The 27,289-nt window shown below is 53.6% G+C and overlaps 9 protein-coding genes across 10 annotated transcripts; 5 read left to right on the top strand and 4 right to left on the bottom strand.

Annotated features, from left to right (window-relative positions):
• Nucleotides 1-697: 697 nt before the first annotated feature.
• Nucleotides 698-2,202, bottom strand: IUM83_17236 (CDP-alcohol phosphatidyltransferase; the record flags this gene model as incomplete). The annotated part of the gene is made up of 4 exons (XM_067942173.1): nucleotides 698-997; nucleotides 1,065-1,254; nucleotides 1,341-1,535; nucleotides 1,610-2,202. The coding sequence occupies 4 exons, from the start codon at nucleotides 2,200-2,202 to the stop codon at nucleotides 698-700; spliced, it is 1,278 nt and encodes a 425-aa protein (XP_067790955.1).
• An 817-nt stretch (nucleotides 2,203-3,019) lies between these two features.
• Nucleotides 3,020-3,760, top strand: IUM83_17235 (ubiquitin-1-specific protease; the record flags this gene model as incomplete). The annotated part of the gene is made up of 1 exon (XM_067942172.1): nucleotides 3,020-3,760. The coding sequence occupies one exon, from the start codon at nucleotides 3,020-3,022 to the stop codon at nucleotides 3,758-3,760; it is 741 nt and encodes a 246-aa protein (XP_067790953.1).
• A 1,685-nt stretch (nucleotides 3,761-5,445) lies between these two features.
• Nucleotides 5,446-6,834, top strand: IUM83_17234 (WD repeat-containing protein srw1; the record flags this gene model as incomplete). Its single annotated transcript, XM_067942171.1, has 3 exons — nucleotides 5,446-5,874; nucleotides 5,954-6,036; nucleotides 6,114-6,834. 3 exons carry the CDS (start codon nucleotides 5,446-5,448, stop codon nucleotides 6,832-6,834), a joined length of 1,233 nt encoding a protein of 410 aa, XP_067790954.1.
• A 114-nt stretch (nucleotides 6,835-6,948) lies between these two features.
• On the bottom strand, nucleotides 6,949-8,370 carry IUM83_17233 (DEAD/DEAH box RNA helicase; the record flags this gene model as incomplete). Its single annotated transcript, XM_067942170.1, has 1 exon — nucleotides 6,949-8,370. One exon carries the CDS (start codon nucleotides 8,368-8,370, stop codon nucleotides 6,949-6,951), a length of 1,422 nt encoding a protein of 473 aa, XP_067790951.1.
• Nucleotides 8,371-9,041: 671 nt separating this feature from the next.
• On the top strand, nucleotides 9,042-10,386 carry IUM83_17232 (Sulfate Permease (SulP) Family; the record flags this gene model as incomplete). The annotated part of the gene is made up of 2 exons (XM_067942169.1): nucleotides 9,042-10,310; nucleotides 10,369-10,386. The coding sequence occupies 2 exons, from the start codon at nucleotides 9,042-9,044 to the stop codon at nucleotides 10,384-10,386; spliced, it is 1,287 nt and encodes a 428-aa protein (XP_067790952.1).
• Nucleotides 10,387-11,826: 1,440 nt separating this feature from the next.
• Nucleotides 11,827-14,922, bottom strand: IUM83_17231 (Dynein light chain; the record flags this gene model as incomplete). The annotated part of the gene is made up of 3 exons (XM_067942168.1): nucleotides 11,827-11,854; nucleotides 11,926-12,160; nucleotides 14,547-14,922. 3 exons carry the CDS (start codon nucleotides 14,920-14,922, stop codon nucleotides 11,827-11,829), a joined length of 639 nt encoding a protein of 212 aa, XP_067790949.1.
• Nucleotides 14,923-17,111: 2,189 nt separating this feature from the next.
• On the top strand, nucleotides 17,112-19,484 carry IUM83_17230 (Sulfate Permease (SulP) Family; the record flags this gene model as incomplete). The annotated part of the gene is made up of 1 exon (XM_067942167.1): nucleotides 17,112-19,484. The coding sequence occupies one exon, from the start codon at nucleotides 17,112-17,114 to the stop codon at nucleotides 19,482-19,484; it is 2,373 nt and encodes a 790-aa protein (XP_067790950.1).
• A 295-nt stretch (nucleotides 19,485-19,779) lies between these two features.
• IUM83_17229 (putative syntaxin) lies at nucleotides 19,780-20,931 on the top strand (the record flags this gene model as incomplete). Its single annotated transcript, XM_067942166.1, has 4 exons — nucleotides 19,780-19,787; nucleotides 19,970-20,050; nucleotides 20,116-20,322; nucleotides 20,391-20,931. The coding sequence occupies 4 exons, from the start codon at nucleotides 19,780-19,782 to the stop codon at nucleotides 20,929-20,931; spliced, it is 837 nt and encodes a 278-aa protein (XP_067790899.1).
• Nucleotides 20,932-21,072: 141 nt separating this feature from the next.
• IUM83_17228 (Ras-like GTP-binding protein) lies at nucleotides 21,073-27,045 on the bottom strand (the record flags this gene model as incomplete). Of its 2 annotated transcripts, XM_067942164.1 has the most annotated exons (11): nucleotides 21,073-21,199; nucleotides 21,278-21,382; nucleotides 21,451-21,593; nucleotides 21,662-21,846; nucleotides 21,929-22,153; nucleotides 22,220-22,380; nucleotides 22,473-22,541; nucleotides 22,612-22,754; nucleotides 26,087-26,364; nucleotides 26,541-26,615; nucleotides 26,727-27,045. In XM_067942164.1, 11 exons carry the CDS (start codon nucleotides 27,043-27,045, stop codon nucleotides 21,073-21,075), a joined length of 1,830 nt encoding a protein of 609 aa, XP_067790898.1. The 2 variants fall into 2 exon arrangements, with proteins under 2 accessions (XP_067790898.1, XP_067790897.1); XM_067942165.1 differs by lacking the exons at nucleotides 26,087-26,364; nucleotides 26,541-26,615; nucleotides 26,727-27,045 and adding an exon at nucleotides 22,785-22,809 and having other exon boundaries at nucleotides 22,612-22,639.
• Nucleotides 27,046-27,289: the final 244 nt, after the last annotated feature.

Here is a 27,289-nt window from a genome sequence, read left to right as displayed (position 1 = left end):
CGCAACTCTGTTCTTTAGCTCCTTGATGCTGGGGAATTCCATGCCAATGGCTAGCTCCACATCATCGCCTGCGTCCTCCATGACGTCTTGCCTGGAAGCGAAAATCTGTTGTGGAGCGGTGGATGTGCATCGGTTGCATGGGTGCACGATAGCTATTCTAATTTTAGGAGTGCCATAATTCTAAGTTCCGAAGTCCTGACTGATTAGCAAACGCCTGACCGGATTGCAAATTCCCAGTCAAACACCTGGCCAAATTGCAAATCCCCCCCCCCAAAAAAAAAAAAAAAAAAATCGGGTTTCAGCGCTCGCTGCACAGACACGCCCCCGCCTAATCAGAGGGTGTTGGAAACTGGTGAGTGCAATATGTGAGGCTCGCCCTCGCATAACTGAATGCTCAAATAGTTTGCTGCGACAAGTGCAAGACTCAACATAAAACAAAGTTGTCCTAATTCTGGGGTGTTCTTGTATTGTACAAAAGTATATGAACTTCGTAATTGCCGGATTCATTCTTTGTCGATTTCATATCTCTTCGAGGCTGCCGCTGTACTCGAGCGCGTACATTAACGACGCAAGGTAGAGCGAAAGTGCCAAATTCCTCGTCTTGTTCATTTACCGATGCATCCAAATTTGTTCTCTACTGTCGGGTTCGGTGTTGGCAAAGGTATTGCAGGCCGTGACATTCAGCAACGCATACTACTTACGACGACTTCGCTGCTGGCTTGCTACTAATAGACTTGGGCTTGGTGTTATTCGGAATCGTGAACACCGAGACGCCCAGCACATTCTTGACCTCCCACACGACGGTGATGACGATGTGCACGTACGCTGCGAGTGAGAGGAAGAAGAACTCGCGCACGATGAGCTCCTCGTTGATAGCGTCGTAAATCCCTTCCAGCATGCAGAAGGCACAGTGACCAGCCACGTAGAAGATCGGCACCAACGTCTTACGGAAGGGATGGTACTCCTCGCCACACAAGTGAGCCAGCATCAAGTGAAGCTAATCAGCGACGAACAATAGATGATCGTTAGAAGGCGCTAGTAGCAAAAATAAAGTGTTGACCTACCACCAACTTGCTGTTCAGCAGTCCAAGCATCCACAGGAACATCCGTGGGTGCGTAGAGAAAATATCCGAGGGTGAGTATAAGGCCCACAGTCCAGCCAGCGTGTTGAGAATAACAAACGGTAGGAGACGGGTGAATGCCACAAGAACCGAGTCTTGATTCAGGTGCACAGCATGCAACGCGTTCCGAACACTATTGCAAAAACAGAGCGATAAGTTAATGGCGATAAGTTAATGAAGTAACCCAAAAAGCGCCATGAAAAGAAGCGGGGGACATACTTGACCATCAGCGTGAAGCACGAGCTGATCATCGTCACGATGACGAAGAGCGAGTTGTTCTGCACTCCATCAATCGTTTCCTGGTTCCAGTAGTCGACACCAACTGATGCAGTGAACAGCTTCAGCGCAATGCCGATCAGAATCCCTTCCGTCGGCCCGTTAATGATCGGGAGTTCCAACGACCCGGAGTAGTACCTGCCGCAACATCATAACGTCAGATACGATCCTCTTCGTCAACATCATCAAACCACAAATCTTCCTAAACTCACTCTTCCCACGTGGCGAAGATGAACACAAAGTGCGCGCTGAGCACAAAGCCGAGCGTCCTCCAAGTCGTGCCCATCTGCAGAATGCTGGCCATAGTCATCGTGCCCACCGAAACGTTCAACGCGTCGCAGCCGTGGTCGAACAGCAGCCCCAGCGGCGACGACGACTTGGTGCGTCTCGCCTGCTTGCCGTCCAGGTTGTCCAGCGTCTGGTAGCCGAACAGTGCCGCGCCCGCGAGTGCCATGGCCCACCAGGGGGCGTCGCCCTCCAGCAACGGGCACAGGAACACGAACAGCGTGTGTGAGCCGCCCACGAGAATCAGCCCGATGAGCGTGATGAGGTTGGGCGCCAGCCATAGCGGCAGCAGCTCCACGAGGAAGTTGTTCATGGGCGTCAGCACGTGCTTGTACACGAGCGAGTTGTCGGCGCCGTGGTACTCGTACGTCAGCAGCTTCTCCGAGCCCTCCTGCGACACGTACTTGCCAAAGTACGTGGACTTGCCGTCGCCCGTGCTGCGGTGCCGCACGCGCTGCTTGAGCGCGTGGATCTGCGAGGCTTCGATGGCGGCGGGCGGTTCGTACGATGCCTTGGACATATTTCGGTGTTTGGCGAGCGGTGGGATCGGCGCTGCGGCGGTTGGGGGCGGTGAAAGGTGCGTTGGGTGCGCAAGACGCTGGGCTACAAGGTCGGCGGTGAACGAGCTCCGGGTGACCTGTGTGGGCAGAGATAGAGGCCAGCGAAACGAGAGCAAGGGTGTCGTGTCCTGCCACCGACAGCCACTGTATCGGAATGAGCGCCGACCGTCTCGACCAGGCACCGTTGGGAGCGGTACCGTAGGTTGATTAGCCTCGCTGAGCTAATATACCCGTGGTGCATGATACTTGTTCAGTACGATAGCTTGGCGTATCCACCGATACAATATCTATCACCAACTAGCCCCCTTGTTGGCTTTAGATGATCTGAATGATGATATCCTGTCTACATCTATATTTCTTGCGTATTTATTTCGAGGTGGTGATGACGCCTCTGCCGCTTAACGGCGCTTTATTGGCTGAAAACGCGTGAGACAGGTACAGTACTACGCTCTTCTAACTCCGAATTGTGTATGTCACACCACCCACCTTTTCCCTGAAAAAATCTCAACTCATCTTGCCCTTCTCCGTCCGTCGGCAAGAGGCAAGATGCGTCTCCGCTCCAGAGCTGCGCGCTCCAAGGCTGTGCGCCTCGCACCTCCTCCTCCAGCGCCTCCAGCGCCAATCTGCATGGAATCCGCAAAAATCACGGCGGGAGGGGTCGATCCGCCAATGGAAATTGACTGCGCGTCGGATTCCGCGGCCGACTATCCGTCCGTGCAGCGCCAATGCCCTCCCAGTCGCCGCGAACGCTCCGCATTGTGCACGCCAAGAGCTGCAATGTCCGCCAAGAAGCGGCGACTCGCAGGTGGAGAGGAGGACGCGGAGGAGGCCAAGAGACGCCGCCTACGCCTGCTGCAGGCGGCCTTCGGGCCCGAGGACCGCGTGGACGAGTCCAACTGGATCACGGGCGCGCTCATCGACCTGATGCTCTGGAAGTTCGCCACGTTGTACCCGGCCGTGCACTTCCTGCCCACCTCCTTCTACCACTTCCACCTGGAGGCGGCCATGAAGGCGGCCGACCGCTCTCCGTGGCGTCGTCGCTGTCGAGCGCACCGCTCCAAGAGGGACTACCAGGTGAAGGACGTCTTGGGACGACCCGTGGACTACGACGGCGACGCGCCGCTGGTGCTCATTGTGAACGTCGACTGCATCCATTGGAACTTGTTCCGCGTGCAGCTAGGCCCCACGCCCGAGCTGCAGCTCTTCGAGCCGATGGGGAGGCTCGCGTCGCGCTCCGGCATCTCGTACAGGTCGGTGCCCCGCGCGGTCACCGAGTGGCTGGACGTGTGCTACCCGCAGCACAAGTGCTGGATGCAGCGCGCGGTGAGCGCCATCACGAGCAAGCAGCAGGTCAGCGGGTTCGACTGCGGGGTGGCGTGCCTGCTGTACGCGGACAAGTGTGGGCGCGGGCACACGGGTGAGGAGATCAACGCGCAGATCGACCAGAACGCCATCACGTCCTACCGCAAGCAGCTACAGCTACAATTGCAAGCTCTGGGAGACGGCATCGACGGATAAACCAGCGCCCTGGCGACGGATATTTATGTGTTACGCGGAGAGCTGCAGAGCCGTAGGCATCACTGCGTTGTTGCCGTTGCTGCTGGCGAAGACGCTGGTGAATGAACAGTCAGGAGAGTCGTTTCGGGCTTCAACATACCTCCGAGACTAAATACGAGTCTTTGGTTCTTTATAGTGAAACGACGCGTAAAATCATGAGGTCTAGTGGCTGCGTAGCGAGTGGATACTAGGAAGCCTTGGTGGATCTGGAGCTTACAAGCAGGCGGCACTGCAGCATTATCCTCAAAGGGGCCGCGGCGCAGTCGCGCAGAGGACGCTCACATTCGTTCGCACGCAAGTTGTCCGGGTCGCTCGTGGCCTCAGTGAGCGAACCCTCGCGTCTGCGCACAAGTTTCTATAGAACTCGAGTTCAGCTCGTCACGCAAGCCGCGCCGTCCTCCTCTTGAGAGTTGAAGGCGGCTTGTGCAGCAGATTGCTAGCTCTTGACGAGCCAATCCCTGCGCCATTACTCGGTGCCTCGTTCAGTGATGCCATAATATGGCATATTATGCATGACCTGGGAGGCAGTGGCTGCGCGACTATTAAGATCCCTTGAAGGGGGCGAAGCGGCAGGCTTCGGTTTCGCGGTTGTTTCGGGGCTTTATTTTCAGTCGTGCTGGCGTTGGCTTCGACTTTACCGGCTTTTGCTCCCGCGGAGGGGAGGACGACTCCGGAGCACAGCAAAATCGGCATCTGGACAAGGCCTGCAGACAGCGCGCGGGATCCCATTTTCGTTGATTGAGACGAACCGTGCCCCACTTGCTCTTTTTTGGTTTCGAGGCAGTTGAGAGGACGAGGAGGGTGACGTGGTTGACCGGTTCGTGCACCAGTGGGGCCGTTGTGCTGATTGAGGGATTGAAGCTTTCGGGCCCCAGTGCTTCAGATCCAATTTGTCCGGCCAAGCGCAATCCCAAGGCGGTATTTTCGGCGATGGTCTGCATCGAGAAAAATGCCTCGCACTTCGTGATCAGCCCTTCGGTAGGCAGCACCAAGGGGTTTGATCCCCTAGCCAGCCTTCGGGTGAATTCTACCTGCATCACGTCGGGCAGGAAGAGGCGGCTCAGCGGGAGCAGTCCAGCTATTACCATGGGGCGGGATTCGTTCGCTCTACCTGGTACGACTGCTCAGCCGATTCACTACCAATACGAGTCGCGGTTGGCTGGGCTTTCAGATGAGAACGGCTGCAGCTATGGCAAAGCACTTCCGCATCGGACGGTCAAACGGTATGCCATACCTCTGTAGTCGATTCACCCAAATGTTTCCTTGACCATTAAATTGTCGTTCATTATTATAGATCCAAGCACATTTACAGCGATCGCTTCATCCCGTCTCGGCTTACGACGAAGTTGGACACTGGTTTTGGACTTGCGGCAGATTCGCCACGCCAAAACAGCAATCAGAATCGCGATAATGGCGCAAGCCGGACTCAGAGTGGCTCCGCGCCAGCCTCCGCGCCTGCCGCCGGCGTTGGCAGTACCGTGGACAGCAATCCTAAAGCCCAAGGAGCGTCTACTGGAACTTCCTCGCCGTACTCAATGATGCTGAAGCGCGAGTTGCTAGGCATGCACTCGCCAACGCGAACAAACTTTGGCGGTAGTCAACCCTCTTCTGCCTTGAGCGCGCCTAGTCACGATAGTATGAGCGCAATGTACGACCCACGATCCACGTCATGCGTTCGCACGTACAATGGCAGCACGGCGTGCATACGACCGAGTGGCAGTTCGTCCAGCAATATTCTGCGCTTTAAAGCCCCTCGGCAGTCCCTGTACGGCGACGTCAAGACATTCGTTCCCCACTCAGGACTCACAGACTCGACACAGCGATTCCTAGGTGCCGGCCTGCACGATGGAGACAATGGGCGCCGTCGTATCGGCCGCACACCCTTCAAAGTTCTGGATGCGCCATCCCTACAGGATGACTTCTATTTGAACCTCGTGGACTGGTCTGCCACAAATGTCGTGGCAGTGGGGCTCAGCTCTTGCGTCTACCTTTGGAGCGCCTGCACCAGCAAGGTCACGATGCTCTGCGATCTGGGACCTAGCGACTCGGTCACCTCCGTCAGCTGGAGTCAGCGGGTATGTCTCCTGTAATCTTGTCGCCCGCAACTAGCAAGAGTTTACCGATCCTGACCGTTGTGTGCGTTGATCCTGGTAGGGCACGCATCTATCGGTGGGGACCAACAGCGGTGAAGTGCAGATCTGGGACGTCAGCGCTGGCAAAAAGATCCGCACCATGACGTACGTCCGCCAGTACATCGAGCCCAATTCACAAGCATACTTGTATTCTGACCATGGCATCTTTGCGTGTTGAACAGCGGTCACTTGGCTCGTGTAGGGACTCTAGGCTGGAATGGCCAGTCATTGGCATCGGGTAGCCGTGATCGCACCATCCTGGTTCGCGATCTACGAACACAGGAGTCATTCCAGAACAAACTGGCAGGTCACAAGCAAGAGGTCTGTGGTCTGAAATGGTCATTTGACGGCCGGCAGCTGGCTTCGGGGGGCAACGACAACAAGCTACTCATTTGGAACGTGCAGTCGATGTCTTCGGGCTTGCGCAGTGATGCCACGATGCCGCTAGCACGCTTTAACGAGCACTCCGCAGCTGTGAAAGCTATCGCCTGGTCGCCACACCAACACGGACTTTTAGCTTCTGGCGGTGGCACTGCTGACCGATGCATCCGCTTCTGGAACACGCAGTCGCTGACGGCGTTGCCCTTCGTGGACACGGGCTCGCAAGTATGCAACCTCATGTGGTCCAAGAATGCCAATGAAGTCGTGAGCACGCACGGCTACTCGTTGAACCAGATCATCGTGTGGAAGTATCCGACGATGACCAAGTTGGCCACGCTCACGGGGCACACCTTCCGCGTGCTGTACTTGGCCATGTCGCCCGACGGTCAGACGATTGTCACTGGCGCTGGAGATGAAACACTGCGGTTCTGGAATGCGTTCCCGAGCACGAAAGCGCAGCGCGGTAGTCGCCTTGGGACGGACCTGATGCTGCCATTGAGTGTAGGTAGCGAGATCCGATGAATGAATGACAGGACAACATCTTGAACACTGGCGGCACATTTGCTCTGCCGAGATGACGAGGACAAAATATCTGAACATTTTCTTTATCGGTGGGTGTTTGGCATGATTGTTTCTCTAACTCCGCTTGCCGCGGCCTCCACGCCCACCACGTCCGCGACCGCCCCGGCCGCCGCCTCGTCCTCCCTTTTGCACGCGGCCAGCCGACTTGTATCGCTTCTCACCTCCTTCCTCGTCGTCGCCCTCTTCATCGCCGTAGCGTCCGCGCTTGGCACCCGAGCCGTTAGCTCCCGACTCCTTCATTTCAATGGTGGCGATACGCTGGGCCTCGTTCACGCGCTCCGACATGACCAGCACCGTTTCCTCCTCACACGGATACGCATCCAACTTCGTGCCCAACAGATGCTCAATACGCTGGTACAGCTCCACATCGTACTGCGTCACGAACGAAATAGCCACACCGGCGCGGCCAGCACGGGCCGTACGACCGACACGGTGGATGTAGTCCTTGCCGTGCGTAGGAATATCGTAGTTGATGACCACGTCGACACTCGGGATATCCAGACCACGCGAGGCCACATCCGTACAGACCAGAACGTTACGAGCCTTCGCCTTGAACTTGTTGAGCGCTCCGAGTCGGCTCGGCTGGGGCATTTGACCGTGCAGACAAATCGCCTGGAAGCCCAAGTTGCGCAACATCAGCGTCACCTTCTGCGTGCCGTTGCACGTGCTGGCGAAAATGAGCACCGACTGTCCGGCGACCTCGTTTAGGACGTAGGCCAGGTAGCAGTCCTTGAACTTGGCCGGGATAAAGAGGTAGTGCTGCTTGAGCGTCTCAGGCGTCGCGAACTTGTGGGTGATCTCGACCTTGACGGGGTCCTTGAGCGACGCGCGCTGCAGCTTCCTGACCTTGGAGGTCATGGTGGCGCTGAAGAGGTACGTGTTCCTGTCGGCGGGCATGAGCTGCACGATCTGGTTGATCTCCTCCTCGAAGTCCATGCTGAGCATGCGGTCGGCCTCGTCCAGCACGAGGAACTTCATGGTGCGCAGGCTGAAGCCCTTGGTGTTCTCCAGGTGGTCCACGAGGCGGCCGGGCGTGGCGATGACCACGTGCGGCTTGCGTGCCAGCGCCACCTGCTGCTGCATCATGTCGATGCCGCCCACGACGCAGGCGCACTTCAAGCCAATGGACGCGCCGAGTGCCTCGAACTGCTCGCCGATCTGGTAGGCCAGCTCGCGCGTGGGCGCCAGCACCAGCGCGTACAGGCGCTGCGGGCTCTGCAGCAGGCGCTGCAGGATGGGGATCACGAAGGCGCCCGTCTTGCCCGAGCCCGTCTCGGCCAGGCCGATGATGTCCTTGCCCGCCAGGCCGTGCGGGATCGCCTGCTGCTGGATCTTGCTGGGCGCGGCCCAGCCCACGGCCGCGATGGCCTCGCAGATGGCGGCGTCCACGCCCAGCTCCTGGAAGCTCTGGGAGCCGCTGAAGCCCGCGGCGTCCTCGTTGTGCGCGTCGGCGGGCGCCTGCGACGTGGCGGTCATGGTGCCTCTTGTGTCGCTTGGTGGTCAAGTGCGCGAGTGACTGGCGGCGTGACTGGAGCGCAGTTTGCGGCGCCGCGATTGGCTGTTATTGTTTTGGGCAAAAAGTGGTGTGGACCACATGGACGTTGGGTGGCCCACGCGAAATGGAGAGGTTGAAGTGAGGAGGACATGGCTACATTTGGACCTCCTAGCGGAGAGAGTGGCGCCAGCGCATTGGAGCGGCGAGAAAGCACCGGACTGATTTGGTGCTGAACTGCCTCGTCGCATTCGGCTCGACAGGACAACCGATGGGGGATGCATAGACCCGAAGCGAGCGAACGTGGGGTTTGATGTTCGCTCGAAACGCCAAAGCTGCTCGTCGTCGAGCCTCGCAACCTCAAAGTGCGCTCGCGTTTCCGATGCGTACGACGCGTGCGGCTCTTTTGCTGTCGACGAGCGAATGTTCTCCTTGGCGTTTGATCGTTCCCCACTACCAGTTTTGTCTTCCAAGACACATACGCACAAGCCTCCTTCTGCAATTTCTGATGGTTAACATCAACTTACCGACGTTCCACTTCACACGCCGACAAAATCCCAGGATTGATTCTCCTGTGCTTGCGTCGCCAAGACACTCTGATACGTCTGTAGCGCTCGACAAACACAATGCGTGTCAGTCGCACAGACTGACCTACATGGCTAACTTGCTTCTTTACGGCATCATCAACTCCATCCTGATCATCCCCACCATGTATGGCTACGCCGCCATTCTCTTCAGCCACAAAGACTTCGAAGACTTCATGCCGGCGCTCTCCAAGCTCGTCATCTACTCCAGTGCAGTCCACCAAGTCATGTTCACGCTCTTGAGCTCGCTGCCGTTCTCCATCGGACAAGTGCAGGACGCCGGTCTCATCTTCCTCAGCACTATGGCTACTTCCATCTGTAACTCGCTGGGCGACGACGTGCCAGTGGAGGCCAAGGTGACAACCTCTATCGTCACTATTGGCATCGCCACGGCATCGCTGGGTATCTGTCTCGTGGTGATGGGAAAGCTGCGGTTGGCCGCTCTCGCGTCGTACTTGCCGATGCCCGTGATCGGTGGCTATCTGGCCTTCATCGGCATCTTCTGTTTCTACGCCGGACTCGCTTTGTGTACGGGTCTGGTCGTCAACAACGTCGAGTCGATGCTCAACGTCTTCGAGAATGCGCACGATATTCTGCTGTGCGTACCTGGTGTGCTGGGTGGTGCGTTCCTGCTTGTGGTTTCGCAGCGATACGACAACTCGTTCATCTTGTCCGGGGCTATCATGATCATGCCGGTGGTGTTCTTCTTCATCATGCTGGTGGGTGGCATCTCAATGGACGAAGCACGCGACGGAGGCTGGGTCGACCCTGCCAAGGACCCTGCCACCATCTTTGATCTCATCGACCTCTTCGATTTCTCCCAGGTGCACTGGGGTCAGTTACCGAAGCAGTTCGGCACATGGCTCGGCATGGTTTTCATCGTGGCGTTTGGCTCTTGCTTGGATATCGCTGCTATCGAGCTCGACATGGGCAGCAAACTCGATTTCAATCACGAGCTCAAGACGGTCGGCTGGTCCAACGTTGTCAGCGGTGTACTAGGCGGGTACAGTGGCTCGTACATCTTCTCACAGACGATTTTCACCTATCGCTCGAAGACCAACTCCCGCATAGTCGGCGTGTGCGTCAGCATTTCCGAGTTTGGCGTCGTCCTAGCGCCCGTGTCTGTCATGAGCTACGTGCCGCGGTTCTTCTTCGCAGCCACGTTAATCTTCTTCGCCATCGACCTCATGATCGAGTGGCTCGTGCTCACCTACAAGAAGATGTCTCTGCGAGAGTACGCAGTGCTGTGGATGACCTTCATCGCCGTGAACCTCTTGTCGCTCGACGTCGGAATGCTCATCGGTGTGGGTATCGCGATCGTGAACTTCCTGTTGGGTTACGTGCGTTTGCCGGTCGTGAGTCGAAAACCCCTATCGTCTGGTGCGGTGCGCACTCTAGCGGAACGTCGAGTGCTAGACGAGAAGCGTGATGCCATCGCATACTTCGAGTTGAGCGGCTTTTTGTTTTTCGGCTCGTCGGTGCAGATCCTAAACTACGTCCAGAGGGGTGTATACGTCGTGAAGCAAGAACGGAACAGCATCTTGGGTGCTCGAAGTCAAGATGTTGGCTCACACTACCTTGGGGGTGCAGCTATGCCACTTACACCCGAGGGAAACAGGAAGCCAATGGTCATGTGCTTGGACGGGAGCCCTGCGCCCAACCCCGACGCAGTTGTTACTGAGTTCATCGTCATGGATTTCACTGCCGTCACAGCGATGGATGCAACAGCCGCGCGGGGTGCTTTCCTGATTTTGCAGAAGTACTGCAGCAACCACGGCATCACCGCGTTATACGCTGGGGCTCTCCCTGTGATTCAAAATCTGCTTGTGACGAATGGAATTGCGAAAAGCGGAACTATCTTTCCGAGAGCGGAGTCTGCTGTCGAGTTCTGTGAAAACAAGCTCTTAACAAGTGTAAGGAGCGAGAAGGCTGAATATGCATGGAGCCACGAGACACCGTCCACTGTGCTGCTGCAATATTTGTCGGCCGAACCTGACAAATCGCACGATCTGCTCCAGTATTTTCAAGAGCATGAACTTGCTATTGAGCACAAGATCTACAACATAGGCCAGCCCGCAAACAGCTTCTACTTTCTCGCTAGTGGTTGCGTTGCGATTTTTGTGAACGAGGATCCCGGGACAGTAAACGCGGGAAGTCGACAATCTTTTTCGCAGCACAGAAGCGTGTTACCCGGTTCCTTATTTGGCGAGGCAGCCTTCTTTAGTTTTCAACCGAGATATTCAACTGCGATCGCCACGGAGCCATCCGTCGTGTTCGAGATGAGTCGCACGAGGTACGAGTCACTAAAGGAGCGGTCCTCACCTCTGTGGGCCAGTGTCCATGACGTGGTGATGCAGAGTATGGCAACTTCGCTCGCCAGCTCTAGAAAACAGATCGTTCCGGGGCCTCTTGATGTCGTTGTAAAAGTCGACTCAAAAAGTTAATCAGCTGGCAGATTTTCCACAAGAGGTTAAACTTTCAATGTGCCGTGAATTACGGTTGCTGCGCTTTGGCTGGGACATATTTCTTTATGTAGGCATTTTATCAAGACACGCACACCGCATGCCCCTGAATAAAGGCTAACAGGCAGGCAGTATCGCGGAGCAGCGTGAGGAGCATGCCGTCGACAATAACAGCTTCTTCCTCAAGTTCTGCAAGCTGCCACATATCCGCATCATCCACTCGTCGCTCTACACCCACCGCTTGCCCGCGACCTCGTCCACCTGCATGCGCTGTGCGAACTCCTCGCCCGCCAAGGAAAGAGCGGATATCAGCTCGACCAGCAGCTCTGGAGAGGACCAAGCCAGCGTTCTCGATGCTGGCCCTGCTTGAAAAACAGGTCGGTATGCGGCCATCTTATGGTACATAAACTACTCGAGCGTGTCTTTCATGGTAAGAGTCTAGCTCTTGTTAGCTACCTGTGCACGACGTCTCGGTAGCGCAACGCACACTCACCTTCTGCTAGTCCTTGGACGGGCCTCCAGCAGGAGCGAAGTGCCCGCCAGGGCCTCGTCGCGCGCGGCCTGCAGCGCGTCCGTGATCTTGCGGAACCACTCAGTGCTAGCCTCGTTCGAGCCCACCTGCATCTTGACCGCCTGGTTCTTAAGCTTGGTGACTTGGGAGTGAATTCGACGTCGTTGACGCGCCACCGCCTTGATTGTCGACTCGCTCATGCAGCCCTGACATTTACCTAGCAAACAGTGCGACCCACGTGTCCTACAGTATTAAGACGGTCATCTACTGCACCCCGCAGCATCTACCCACCGAGCTGTTGTCGGCGACAACTTGTCGCCGCCGTGAGCATCTACGGCACTTCGCTGTGCCACTAATTATCATATTTCGATGCGGTCCGAATGCTACCTGAAAATTGGAAACATTTCGTGACGAATTAAAGGTTGTGGGGCTGCCAAACCACAAACTGGATAAAAATTGAGGATCACACCAGCAGCAAACGTGTCCCTATTTTTTTCGGAGGACAATATCTCCGCAACTATTGCGCATTTATAATAGCAGTGATGAAGACCTCGTAGCTCTTTCCAGTTGTGGATGTAACTCAAACTTCATCGGTGAAACATTTTGCAGCAGAGAATGGTTTGACAGCGAGGGGACGAGAATTATGATACATACCGCTGTGCATATCTGCGAAGCTTTCCCGAGCAAAATTCTAACGTTGTGCAGACTGTAATACGTACGTTGTGTCACATATTATGTGTACAAGTCGTGCTCTGCTTCGCGTGCATCGATCCTACAAAGGTACATACGCAATATGTATCCCCATGTGCAACAAACCAAGCTTGTGCAGGCAGCGGGGCGTTGTCTTTACAACAACTTGGTATACTGGCTCGACTAACACAAGTAAGATTCACGTCGGGTACTATAATGAACTGTAGAAGTGCATGTGCTGTATTTTTGCTGCTTGTCGAGGAAATGGCGAATGTCGCCTGTGTTCGGGCAGCCGACTATGACGTTTGCACGCTGCAAAGTAGATTACGAAGTGAGTTCATTTATGCAAGCATTTATCGATTCTCTCCTACTCGTGCCTGCTCAGCAAGGGAGGGCGGGCCCTGTATGGCAGCACCCTCCAGTTCCACAGCACCAACCAATGGCGCTTGAATACGCAGCGTCGCTGTTGATGCGGCGCCCACGCAGTAGTGTATGCAGTGGCAATGTTGACGTGGCCCTCAGGTGGCGGTTGCTGTGTCGGTCCAGCTGTCGGTGTCGGTGACAGCGCAGTGTCGTCGGCGCCATCACCATCGCCGCTGGGGTCGAAGTTGTCTAAACCAATACTCCACTCGGCGGGATATATTTGACTACCAGATAGTCAGAGTAGTAATTGTGAAAAGATAGCCGCAGCGATTCAAGCGCGAAAGTGTTTGTTCTGCTCGCGTCGATCAACGTTAAGCTTGCTGGTAGTGGTAGGGTGGTCCGTAGTTGTAGACAAAGGCACTCCAAGCGCTAAAAGGAAACGGGAGAATAGTACAACAATATGTCGAATCAACCTCTAGAAAACTGTATTGGTTGCGTTACTGGTTAAGGTGATATCACGTTCACGTTACCCTGTACTGGAGCAAAACGTGCAGTTGCCAATGATAGCGAGGGCGTTGACCGCATATGAATTTGCAGCAGCAGCAAACAGTTTTGTTTCCTCATATAAGCGGTTTTGGCAAGTATTCGGCCGGAGCAAAAAGAATGCAACGAAGTGCAGTGGAGGGAAGCGGATGGGTTCCCGGAAGAGGCAGAGTATCAATAGATCAGACAGCCAAGAATGCCAGGACGAAGATAGGAGCTGCTCAAGCGCAGTCAGAAAACACTTAGCCAGTTCATTTAGGAAGTGAGCAGCGTCTCCGATCCAGTGATCGACATACAGCACGGCGCTCGATCGCGAACTCACCCGCCACTTCCCTCGGACCAGTCTCTCGTAGTCCCTTGCGCCGCACCTCAAGTCTCGGCTCATACCTACGATGTCTCTCAAATGGAAACGAAGCACGTTACTCTACGGTGAAAACACGCATACAGGACACGCAGGGCTGCTGAGTAGCAGAGCATTTGGTGAGTCCAGTCACTATGAACTCGAATTCTACACCAAAGAGAGGTTTCGAAATTGCTCTTTCACTACCACTACCCTCAACCCGAGCTTGGTGATACCTAGTGAAAGCTGTGTCGAGTTTTTTAGTTTTCGGAGGTTCACTATCCTCACATTTTGCCTACCGGAGAATACTCAATAATAGTCTACTGTTCACTACGGTACGGTGGAGATGAGTGACATTGACAGAGTACTAAGCACACATCAGTGTCCGCGCGCTCGCCACATCTGCCCCAAGATCAACATCACCGGCGCAGCGCATTCGAAGCACCAGCGGCGTCGCTCTCCAGGCGCAGCACGCCATTATGCTGTCTCTGAGCGGGTATGGCGTTGCGTGCGTGTATCTCGATGCGCTTGACGCAGAGCGAAGCACTTGAGCTTCGCTCTGTGCCCGTCCAGTACGGGGAGGAGGATACATGGCTGGAGCTGGTGGCAGCCGGCGCCGTGCACGCACCCGAGCGGCCTCTGATCCCGGCTGTCCGGTTCAACTTACTCGCGTGCACGGACGCGAACGCTGAGCACGACTTTCGGTTCCCTGTGGACGGTATCTTCAGGCTGGTGAGGCCGCTGCGCCTACCGGCGGTCATCATCTCTGAACGCGGAGACCGCTTTTCCGTGGAGGAAGCCGAGTGCATTGTCGCGCGAGACTTCATCAGGGCGTCTGCGTGCTGCCACTTCTCCGTTACTTTGCCGTAGCCGCCCTTGTAGGGCTCGTCAGCGATAATTTGCTTAAGAAGAAGGGCATCATCGGCGTCCGTGAAGTTCTTGCGCTTACCGTCAACCATTGCAACACGTTCAGACGTGATGTGGTTCTGCTTGGAGAGCAGACCGCAAATATGGATGGTTGTGAGGGTAGTGAAAGTTGTCATCAGATTTGGCGTTTTCGCTGGGATTTTGTAGTGAAGGTTTAGGGGAAGTGGGTGGTGTTTTAAACAGCGCTTTTGGTGGTAGTGGTAGTGAAAGCGCCTTCGAAGCCTCTCTAATAGAAAACATGATTTTCATCACGTAGCATTGCTCTCTGAAAAAAAATACTTACTCGCTTGCATTGCTGGTCTTGCTTTTGACTACCGGGAAGTCAAAAATATCGTGGTCGGGATAAGTGCTCCCCTGCGTTCGCAGTTCCGGTGCATTTGTGCGTTCTGTTTCCCAAACGGGGATGCGCTGGCACTGGCGGGCGGATGAAAATGCTTGTCTCGCGGATGCAAGTTGGGATCGGCTATCCGATATCCGGTGCACTGTACTGTACGTTTATGTATGTTTCTCGTACACACCCATACAGCAGTCGGATTTTGCCCTCCCCCCCCCCACGAAGATGACAACCAGAATCAGTTCTTGGCAGCAGCCCCCACGTGACGAGGCGGATGCTTTGCCTTCAACTTCGGTAAGGCGGGTTTTTATCGCGCACCGCATGGCTTCAAGGCGGAGCCTAGATTAAAGGTGATCAGCGTAAACAATGCCTGATCCCTGATCGAGTGGCAGCTCCTGCAGCTTCGGATCTCCGAAGCCTCCGGCTCTGGTTCGTGAACGTTTAGAAAATGATACACTGAGTTGAGATGACGCGAAAGTAAAACCAAGAATAAATCGGCATTGAATATTTTGCTGCTCACAGTATTTTGGGTGCTCTCATTTACCATAAAAATAGTACATGCTCTGAGAATACATGAACAGCAACTGTTGTTGTTGGAATGCTTGACGTGGAAATTGGCACATACTAATAGTAATGTAATGCCATGTAACTTAAATAATAAGTTACCATATTAAATAATAAGTTACTATGGCATCACATTACTAATCAACGTGTTCAAATGCCCTATAATCGTCTGGTTCCGCACAGAAAGCTGTGCTTCAGCAACACGAAATTCGGGAATGCGAGGATACAGTTGTTCCCATCGCTCGTTGCACATGTACAGCGAGTGATGCGAACAAACGGGGCGCAGTCTTCCCCGATCCAATCGACCGGATTGGAAAACTTGCTGTGTCGTACACTCCCGAAGAGCCGGCATGTTGATTCTGACACATCGATGGGGACGATGAAAAGATCGTACCGTATTCCTTATGTGCTTGCTGACATGCATCTGCATGATTTGCAACTTGTCGTCCAAACATTGATCAACAGTAATCTTCGACAAATGCAACAGTAGACAAATGTAACAGTAGTCATCAAACGGAAAATTGTATTACGCGCTTACCACTCGTCGATCTCGTCGCATTTTGGAGCTCACGGGAGCCCCGTCCTTCCTCAGCGCGTTGATCCACTGCACCAGCTCCATCTCAGCGTCGGTGGGGAGGATGGTAGCGCTGCCGGTCGGGCGTATGTACTTTAGACTTGCTTGGCGGGGGTCGGCGCACAACTCTTCGAGTTGGTCGTGCTCCTTACGCCACTGGTACATTAGCTTTCTCTTCTGCTCTCTTGCATGGCCTGCCAGCTTAGGAAAGTATTTGTCTAGCGTAGCGTCGACTTTGTTGTTAGCAAAGAATCTTACTATCTCCAGCTTCTCACTCTTAGTGAAGGAGTCCCGAGTATGCTTCGGCTCCTTTCGGCCGGTGCCAGTCACGCGGCTGCGTCCTGGTGGTTTCCGCTTCATGCCGTCGGCTGTGCGCTGCTTATGTCGAAATTGCAAGTGAGAAATTTGTGGTTGAGCTGAGCTGTCAGCAAGCACATAAAGTAAAACTGTACAATCAACACTCGAATTTGATTGGCTACTTAGATTTGTCAGTAAAATGAATCAGTCAGCAAGCACATAAGGAATACGGTATAGCATGTCCAGTGCCGAATGGATGGCCTCTACGAAACTTTTAATCGATGAACCACTTCGGGCTATGCTCGTTCACGTGTACAGGCGCTCACAATGATTTTGCCAATGCGCCAGCAGTTCACTCCGCATTTTGCCACGCACACCCCAGAACACTTTTCAGCAGCTTTCGCTCAGCGTGCCTGGCTCGGTTTGCCATGGAATCCACACGTCACGGCAACAGCGTCTCTCGACTATCCCAGCTATCGAGGGTCTCGATCACGCAAGATAAACCGAGAAAAACCAACCTCGAGTCACCCTCGCATATGCTGCTACAAACCAATGGCAAAATGGCAAGTGCCGTTCACAAAGGCGGACAGCAGAACCTCGCCCATATCACGAACGCGGTCATGTATGGTATCATCAACTCCATCCTGACCATCCCCACCATGTATGGCTACGCCGTCATTCTCTTCAGCCACAAAGAGTTCGAAGACTTCATGCCAGCGCTCTCCAAGCTCGTCATGTTCTCCAGCGTCGTACACCAAGTCATGTTCACGCTCTTGAGCTCGCTCCCGTTCTCCATCGGACAAGTGCAGGACGCCGGTCTCATCTTCCTCAGCACTATGGCTACTTCCATCTGTGACTCGCTGGGCGACGACGTGCCAGTGGAGGCCAAGGTGACAACCTCCATCGTCACTATTGGCATCGCCACGGCATCGCTGGGTATCTGTCTCGTGGTGATGGGAAAGCTGCGGTTGGCCGCTCTCGCGTCGTACCTGCCGATGCCCGTGATCGGTGGCTATCTGGCCTTCATCGGCATCTTCTGCCTCTACGCCGGACTCGCTTTGTGCACGGGTCTGGTCGTCAACGATGTCGAGTCGATGCTCAACGTCTTCGAGAACGCGCACGATGTTCTGCTGTGCGTGCCTGGTGTGCTGGGTGGTGCGTTCCTGCTTGTGGTTTCGCAGCGATACGACAACTCGTTCATCTTGTCGGGGGCTATCATGATCATGCCGGTGGTGTTCTTCTTCATCATGCTGGTGGGCGGTATTTCAATGGACGAAGCACGTGACGGAGGCTGGATCGACCCTGCGAAGGACCCTGCAACGGTTTCCGAGTTGCTTAATCTCTTTGACTTCTCCCAGGTGCACTGGGGCCAGCTCCCGAAGCAGTTCGGTACATGGATCGGTATGGTTTTCATCGTGGCGTTCTCGTCGTGCCTTGACATTGCCGCCATCGAACTCGACATGGGCAAGAAGCTCGACTTCAATCATGAGCTTAAGACGGTCGGCTGGTCCAACGTTGTGAGCGGCATTCTCGGCGGCTACACCGGTTCCTACATCTTCTCACAGACCATCTTCACCTACCGTTCGAAGACCAACTCGCGTATTGTGGGCGTGTGTGTGATCATCTCCGAGTTCGCCATCGTGGTGGCGCCTGTGTCTGTCATAAGTTACGTGCCTCGATTCTTCTTCGCAGCCACGCTCATCTTCATCGCCATCGACCTCATGATCGAATGGCTCGTGCTCACCTACAAGAAGATGTCTCTGCGAGAGTACGCAGTGCTGTGGATGACCTTCATCGCCGTGAATCTCGTGTCGCTCGACGTCGGAATGCTCATCGGTGTGGGTATCGCGATCGTGAACTTCCTGTTGGGTTACGTGCGCTTGCCGGTCGTGAGTCGAAAACCCCGATCGTCTGGTGCGGCGCGCACTCTAGCGGAACGTCGAGTGCTGGACGAGAAGCGTGATGCCATCGCATACTTCGAGTTGAGTGGCTTTTTGTTTTTCGGGTCGTCGGTGCAGATCCTTGATCGTGTCCAGAAGGCCGTGTACGTCCGCAAGAAAATCCCGGGCTACGTTGAAGATGCTGGTGAAAACTATCTGGGTGACGGCGGCATGCCACTCACACCGGATGAAAACCGGACGCAGATTCCCCTGATCGAGTGCCTAGACGGAAGCCCTGCGGCCGATCCGGACGCTGTCCCGACCGAGTACGTTGTCATGGATTTCACTGCCGTCACGGCGATGGACGCCACTGCGGCGCGGAGTGCCTTCCTCATCCTTCAAAAGTACTGTAGTAACCACGACATTACTGTCGTGTACGCGGGGGCGTCTACCCAGATCCGACACGTACTGGTGAAGAATGAAATCGCCGGCGAGGAGAGCTTCTACTCGAGCGCAGAGTCTGCTCTAGAGCTTTGCGAAAGTCAATTGCTGAGCCAGAGTTCCGATGCAGTACAGGTTCGCACTAGCAGCTACCAGGACGAGTCTACGAACCTGCTGTTGCACCACTTCATCGGCGAAGACGAGGACGCTCAGCGGCAGTTCTTCCAGAAGCGCGAGGTACCTACCGGTCATGAATTCTTCACCATTGGGGGATCAACCGACTCGTTCTACTTCCTCGCCCGAGGTTGCGTCGAAGTCACTGCAGGAAATGGTGCTCGCAACAGAATTTCCCCGGGCTCTTTGTTCGGAGAAGTGGCCTTCTTCAGCCGCCAGCAGCACCAGTCAACCGCAACAGCAACAAACCCGTGCATTGTGTTCGAGATGAGTCGCGCCAAGTATGAGGCGATGCAGGAGATGTCGCCGGCGTTGTGCTCACGCGTTCGCGATGTGGTGATGGAGTCCATGGCAAACTCGCTCATCAGCAACCACAGCCCCGATGAAGTTGAAATTCGCGTAGCCCCCCAGTAGATAGAACGTCTAGTTAATTAAGAGTAATGAATGAGCACCGGCACACTTGTACCATCGTCCTCGCCTGATGTTCGATTCGTTTCTGGTCGCTATAGATAGGCGAGCAATTGAGTGTGGGCACAACCGCTGCATTCGCAACTTCGCTGCTCTGGGAAAATACAACACTAATACTACGCCGCACCTCCAAGCCGCGGGGTGGGCGAGCAGGTGAACCACCGCCAATACGCAGCAGATATGCTGGATCGGCTCGCAGAAATCAAGGGCAAGGCATCCCCGGCCGACCAAGTCGCCATCGATGTCCAGGTAGGCACTTTTAGCCTTCGAACCGCTTTCGTGACACGCAAAATGTGACCGAACTTCGAACTAACGGGCGCCCGTTCCTTGCTACTATCTGCCAGCCGTGAGTCTACCCGAGAGCAAGCCATTTCAATTCTTGCCAACGCGTCGGAGGTACTCATTTCGTATGCGTATATCATTTGGTTTAGACGGGGTGTCGTTCGACCGAAGTTCATGGAGCAGTTCTTCAAAGATGTCGAGGAAATGCAAATGGACCTCGCCAACATCAGGTACGAACGGTTTGCCGGACCCACAAGTTTGATCTCGCAGTGATTGATCCTGTTGCACCCTGCAGTCTCGCTTCGCAGCAAATTACCGAGTTGAATGGCAAGGCGATCCTCGCTACGTCCAACGTCGAAGAGCAAACCATCAGCACTCAGCTCGGCTTCGTGATCGAAACGACCAACAAACTCGCCGCCCATGCCAAGGGGTTGTTGGAAATGCTCAAGAAGGAATCTGCAGAGCGGAAGAAGGAGAAAGGCACGCCGCTTTCAGAGATCAGGTGCGCGATGAAGCTGGCGGCTTGGTGATGATGATGGTTGTGCTGACCGTAGCTGTGCCATGATGTAGAATCCGCGATAATATGTGCGCCACCCTCACGAAAAAGTTCATGGACTCTATGAAGGACTACCAGAAGGCCCAGCAGAAGTACAAAAGTGATATGAAGAATAAAGTGAAGCGACAGGTGCAGATCGTGAAACCTGACGCCTCCGAGGCTGAGATCGACGCTGTCATGCGATCAGGAGACCCCGGGTCGATTTATAAGAGCGCCATTCTGCAGGGCGGTGCGGCCGAATCCATCACCGACGTGTTTCTCCACTGTCAGGACAAATACCAGGACGTGCTCAAGCTGGAGCAGAGTGTTGCAGAGCTCCACCAAATGTTCTTGGACTTAGCGCTGTTAGTAGAGCAGCAAGGCGAACTGCTCGACCAGATTGACCACCAAGTGCGCACGGCCGCCAACTACGTGGAACAAGGCAACCAAGAAGTGCAAAAAGCCATCAAGTACCAGAAAGCTCACCGGAAGAAAATGTGCTGTCTGCTCGGTATCGGAGTAGCCATCCTGCTAGCAATCGTCATCATCGCACTGGTCCTCAAGAAAGCGTCGTAGAAACAAAAAGCATAACAACGATCGCGTGAGTAGCAAAACTATTAGCTGCAACATTGCTACCTCCTCTTTTTGCCAACGATCATTGTTCTGAGTTGTTGGCGTTTTGCTTCATTTCTCTCCAACGTGTCGGGGATAATCGGTCTACTCGATCGCCTTAGGTGCCTTGAAGACATCACCGATAGCGGACTTGAAGCAGTCGATGTTGTAATCAATGATTCCTTGCTTCATAAAGTTTTCAGCGCGCAGCAAACACACCAGAGCCAGATAGCTGCTCATGCAAAGTAAAACATGTCACAATGGGTGAGCTTAGCATTCCTCCGCATAAATAAGACTGTGCACGCCTTACTTGTTGACTTCACGGAGGTAAAGCACCATGCCATTGTTGAGCTTGATCACCGACGACGACTTGGAGTCGTACGCCAGGCCGTCTCCCTCGCCGTCATCTTTCATTCTGTCGAAAAGATCCGCACATCAGAATCTTATCCAAGTGCACTTCGGTACCTCGCAAACTCTACTCACCCATAAATGCAGGACACGTCAATGACCACATCGATCATGTCGCTGCACAGCTCATACGACTGCATGTCGACAGGGTTGCTGTCCGTTGCAATGTAGACCTTGCTCACGACGTCGAACAGGAACGACTTCTCCATGTTGCAGCTCTGAAAACAGACACCTCCATTTGTCAGCAGTCATCCCCTTCCAACAATCGCCATCAAGCTTAACGCACCGTGATGAGAATGTTGAGAAGATTCTCGAGCGTCGGCAGCTGCGGGATCAGCTTCTGCACGACCTTGCTGAACGCCTCAAAGATGGAGTGGTCGTAGATGCTGGTCAGGTAGAAGCTCATGTGGATATCCAGCTCCCCGTCGTTGATCTCGTCCATGATCTGCTGCTGAATCTCTCGCTGGCAGTCTGTCCGCACAACACACACCTTTGACTTCAGTATCTCGCAAAGATCCCCCCTCCCCGAACAACTCTCTAAGCCCCCGCCTACCGATCTTGTGGTCGTCCGACAGGAAGAGGTCGCCGTCCACCTTGTGGATGAACACCTCGAACAGAATGTCCGGGTTGTACCGGTGTGCACGCGTGACCGTGTCGTGCAGACGCGCCAGCGCCTCCGCGTAGGGCTCGTCCTGCGCGTCGATGACGAACACGATGGAGCCGCAGTTGCTGAAGATCATCTCCTCGTTCACGAGTTGGCCGCCGTACACCAGGTCCTCTACGGAAACCAGCCACCGTCAGCCACTGCCCCGCGTAGGTAGAATCCCCACCCTCCCCGTTCTACCTTTGAAGTCGTAGTCCCCCGGGAAGTCCCAGATCTGGAACTGCACGAACGAGTTGTTGGCGATGTACTTGATGTCGAGGCTGTTGGTGCCCTCGAGGAAGAGCGTCTCGTGGGGCGACATCTTGTGGAACACCACGCGCTGGATGCTGGACTTGCCGCTCCTGCAGAGGAAATTAGCGGTAGAACGAGGTAGAATGCAATGTCACGTTAGAAAAAAGTGGGTAGAACGCGCTCTACTTCGGCTGTATCGAACCTGCGCAGCCCCATGAGCAGGATGCGCGGCTTGTTCTCGCCCGTGAGCGCCGTCGCCTCGTCCCCGTAGCTGGTAGAACAGCACATCAGCTGCGGCGTCAGTCGCTGCAATGGTAGAACGCGGCGTAGAACGGCCCTACCCTTGGTTCAGGCCGTAGCCCTCCGAGTCTGCTCCACAGGCCATAGCGCCACAACCAGAGCGAGTTAGAGCGCGCCACAGGCGGCGCCAGCACCGCCGGCGTCTTGGGGACAAAATGATGCGGGTCACAGAGCGCGCGGGCGACTGCGGGTACAGATACAGAGGCGCACGTACAAGAGTTCTCCCAGCCCAGCTCCATGTTGATCCCCGCCGCAAAAAAGTTTTTTGTATTGTGATATTTGCGTTATAGCCCATTTCTAACGCATCTATTCTAAAAGATTTCTATTTCTAAACTCGGTCGTTCTCAGGTTCACAAACTTTCGGGGTCTTGTCATTCTGATTGGTTCTAAAATAGTAGACAGCTACTTTCTGGTTATCAACCGAAGTTTTTTTTTCTCTGAAGGACCGAAAAGGACGTCGCAAGCTTTGAGACTACGGATACAAATTGGGCCGATTTGTATGCCCAGAAATGCTAGTGCCCACTTGGGGATAGTAAAAAGACGGGGACATTCCAAATTACGTCCGTAATTTTGGACTAATTTCAAAAGACATCCGCAGAGAACTGTAATCACCATAAAAGAAGGTTTTGTGCACCAACGTACCTTGTGATAAAACTCACGTCTTCACCGTTGTCGCTGTCAAAAGCGTCGATGAACCGTTGGCAAGCGCTTTGTCAGCTCCCGGTTGTGTAGTTCTTAGAACGGTACCTTGGTCCCACGAAGGCTGCGAGTCATTTTACCGAAGGGATTGTAGAAGTAGTATAGTGGTGTGCATTTGGTCTGTGTGCTTGTTATATGAACGTCCATGGCATGAGAGGGAAGTCCGCGGTTGTAGGGTGCTCCTTCAGCGTCCTACTACTCCATCTAACAGAGGTTCTATCTCCTTTAGTGTACACCTTTTGTGCTGAAATGTGAGAGCAAGCTAGTGAGCGTCCAAGCTCAGCACGAGACAGCAGCAACAACCGGAATCACGGCACTAAACGACACTTGTTATATACTGGGCATATTCGAGACTGAGGCTCAGTTTCGATCTCCCTTGCCTATCCTACTTACAGATACTCCTGGCAGCGACTCTCTGCAGCATTCTGTAGCATTCTGTAGCCACACGATCTTTAGGTGCCAAAGGCCACGATTCCCAACACAAGATCTCACAGCGCTGACCAGCCCGTCGATGCACCAGCGTCATCCATATTTCAACACGCCCCTCTCAAAGAGAACAGCCTTGACCTCACAGAAGTATGGCAATGCACGCTGAGTCAGTCGACAGCTTTCATTCCAATCAACCGCGACAAAATTTCGAACCAAGCCTTCGCCAATGGCTTAGTGAACAAATCCGCAGGATTGTCCTCACTTCGGACTTTCCACAGGTACAAATGCTTCTTCTCAACCTGCTCACGAACAAAGTGCCACATCAACTCAATGTGGCGAGTTCGTCGAAGTTCGGATTTGTAGCCATTACAAACGATGATTGATTGTCGACACCAAGTGTCAGTTTGCTTTTCATCTCAGGCAGCAACTCATCCAGAATGTTCCTCAATGCGCTGCCCTCCATAGCAGCTTCATAAGCTGCAACATACTCAGCTTCTGCTGTAGATTGAGCTACAATTGTTTGTCGGCGCATCGCCCACGAGATCGCTCCAACTCCTAGTGTAAAAACAAACCCAGTTGTGCTCTTTCTAGTATCACGGTCGTTTCACCAGTCACTATCGAGTGGTCATCCAAATGCACTCCAATGTCACATGTATCTGACTTGTGATAAGTGATGCCCTTGCTAGTTGTACCGAAAACGTAGCGAAGCACCCTTTTTGCAGCACCAACGTGCTTCTCAGTTGGATGATCAACATGCCGACTCAATTGACTGACAGTATACATCAAATCAGGCCGAGTGCTGGTTACCAAGTACATTAAGCACCCCACGACCTCACGATATGCCACCTGACCCAAGTTGTGTTTGCACTCCGCACTATTTTTCTGCTCACACGATTCAAGACGTTGCGCTGTCTCCATCGGAATCGCACTGCTGTTTGACTCCTTAGCCAAACCAAATCGCTCCAATAACTTCTCAGCATAGTGCTGCTGGTCGATTGTAATTTCGCCATCTCTTTGGCGAACCCGAATACCCAAGTACTGATGTAAGAGCCGCAAATCTTTAATGCCAGTCCTCTTCCAACTCATTAAAGAAACTGCACTTGAACTCCTCAGAGTTTGATGCGCATAGCAAATCGTCTACATACACTAAGACAAATGCCCTCGTGCCATCCTTGCAGTAGAAATATAGGCACGGCTCCGACTTACACTGAATGAAAGCATGAGCCTTAAACCACTTGTCAAGCTCGTCATTCCATTCTTTGCCAGATTGCCTCAAACCATACAACAAAGCTTTGTTTACTTCGCACAAGCGTGCTCCACTAGGAAATCCCTCAATGTCCGTGATATACTGCTTGATTTTCAGATTTGCGTTGAGGTAAGCATTGTAAATGTCACCTTGCCATATCTTCCAGTCCAACTGAGCTGCTAAGGCCAATAGCAACCTGAACGACGAAAGCCGCACAACAGGAGAAAAGATATCGTCAAAATCAACACCTGCAATTTGTCGAAATCCTCGCGCAACCTGTCTAGCACGAAATCGGGTCACATACCCCATTTCGCCTACTTTTACATCAAAGACCCACTTAGTCGTAATAAGTGCTGCCCCTCGGGCAGTGCATCGATCTCCCTGATAACACCTTTTGCACGCAGTACCTCCATTTCCTTCATTATCGCTGCCTGCCATTCACGAGCTTGCTTCAACCGCATCGCTTGCCGAAATGTGCGAGGTATTTTTACGTCCTTCTCACGCCATCTCCGAAACATTGAACTCACAAATACCAATGTAGAGTTAACTACATAATCATCGAGGTATTTTGGCCGCTTTCGCTTACGGGGTTCGTAGCGAGGTCTCTTATCTTCATCATTACGGCGACTGCGCTTATCCAGTTCTCGACCACAACTCTTGCGCTTTGAATTTTGTACCGACACCGGCACCAAAGACCACAATTGATCTAACTCTGCAGTTTCGCGAGCTACCCTCTGCTCATCAGTTTCTGTTAACTCGTACATCTCAACTTCAATGGGTGTGGCTTCATTTTCGTGATCATCACTATCGCAGTTGGCACCAGTATTGTTTTGACTACCACCATCAATATTTGTAGTCGGACCATCATCAATATCACTCGGCACTTCAGAATCACTTCCAGCACTTAATTCTCCCTGCACAATGGACTCCCACGAACTGCTACTGCTAGAATTTGAATTATTTGCAGCTTCTGAACCCTCAGACACACTGCTAATATAGTCGACGTTGTCATCAACATCGCTGTCAGCACCGTCATGGACATTCTCCTCCTCGTTACCCGCGTTCTGACTAGAAATTGGCCCTGCTGAGCGTAAATGCATATGAAATCCGCCCGGACCAGGTCGGTTCAGCGGTCTCCTCACCGCCGTCGACCTCTGCGGCGAATCAGTGTCTTCTTCAGCCTCACTTTCATCGTTTTCAGAGCCAGATTCAGCATGTTCATCTTCCGAGTCCATTTCAGAGCCACTGTTAGCATCACTACTAGCATCCATGTCAACGTCGCTATCAGTATCATCTTCACCATCTGGTCCCTCCTCAACAGTGTCAAACTGTTGGCTCAGCGCCCAGCGAGAAATAGTTGAAGGCGAAATCTCTGCTCGATCTCGATACAAAATATCTTCATTCACTCGAACATCGAACACTACACGCGCAACATGATATTGCGGGAAGTATACCTTTGTACCTACGCGATCCTCTGCGTAACCCAGCGAGCACCCAATCTCACAATTGTTTGAATCTTCTTCCGCAGCTTACGAGGAATGTGTGCATACGCCAACGTGCCAAACATTCTAGTGTGGTGAACGTCAGGCCGCTTACCGAAAAACAACTCGTACGGCGTCCGTGACGCAATACTTCTGGACAGAACGCGGTTCTTCACGTATGTCGTGTTCTCTAGCGTATCAGGCCAAAGACTGTTGGGCAATCCAGATGCAACCAACATCGACTTCACCATACCACGCAGAGACTGTATCGCACGCTCTGCCAAATTTAATGAAGACGCACCAGGGGCAAGTTCTTCATATTCGATACCTATTAGCCCGTACCAGGCCTTCATATTGTCATTCGCGAATTCTCCACCGCCGTCAAAAACAACGCGCTTCACGTTGCGGTCCAGCTGGCGCTCAGTCCACGCAATATACTGCTGCAGCTTTTCGTTCGTCTCCTTCTTGTCTTTGAGAGGAAAGGTACGAATCAACCGCGAGAAACCATCCACAACCACGAGTACCTGATTGAATCTCGTTTTGTTGTGCTTGCCAGGGTCCATTAAATCAACGAAAATCTCATCGTTCGGGTCACGAATACCACAATCTAGCGAGTGCATGTGCTTCTTACGCTTCTGTTTCGCTAACTGGCAAGTCTCACATATAGGTAATTATCGTCCTTTCAGCATCATGCCATCTACGATGCGCTTGTCCGATATTGACTTCAAGTATTGAGCATTTGTGTGCCCAAGTCGGGCATACCAAACACGAATATCGGTCAGCCCATCCATCTTGGTGAAGTTCACAACTTCAGCACCGCGCGTCGCCTGCCGAGAGCCATCCTCCATGAACGAATTGTAACTA

This window comes from Phytophthora cinnamomi (assembly GCF_018691715.1).
Source record: "Phytophthora cinnamomi strain GKB4 chromosome Unknown Contig43, whole genome shotgun sequence".
Classification (NCBI taxonomy): Eukaryota; Oomycota; class Peronosporomycetes; order Peronosporales; family Peronosporaceae; genus Phytophthora; species Phytophthora cinnamomi.
Note: the sequence above shows the minus strand (reverse complement) of the source record. Positions and strands in the feature narration are given on the sequence as shown.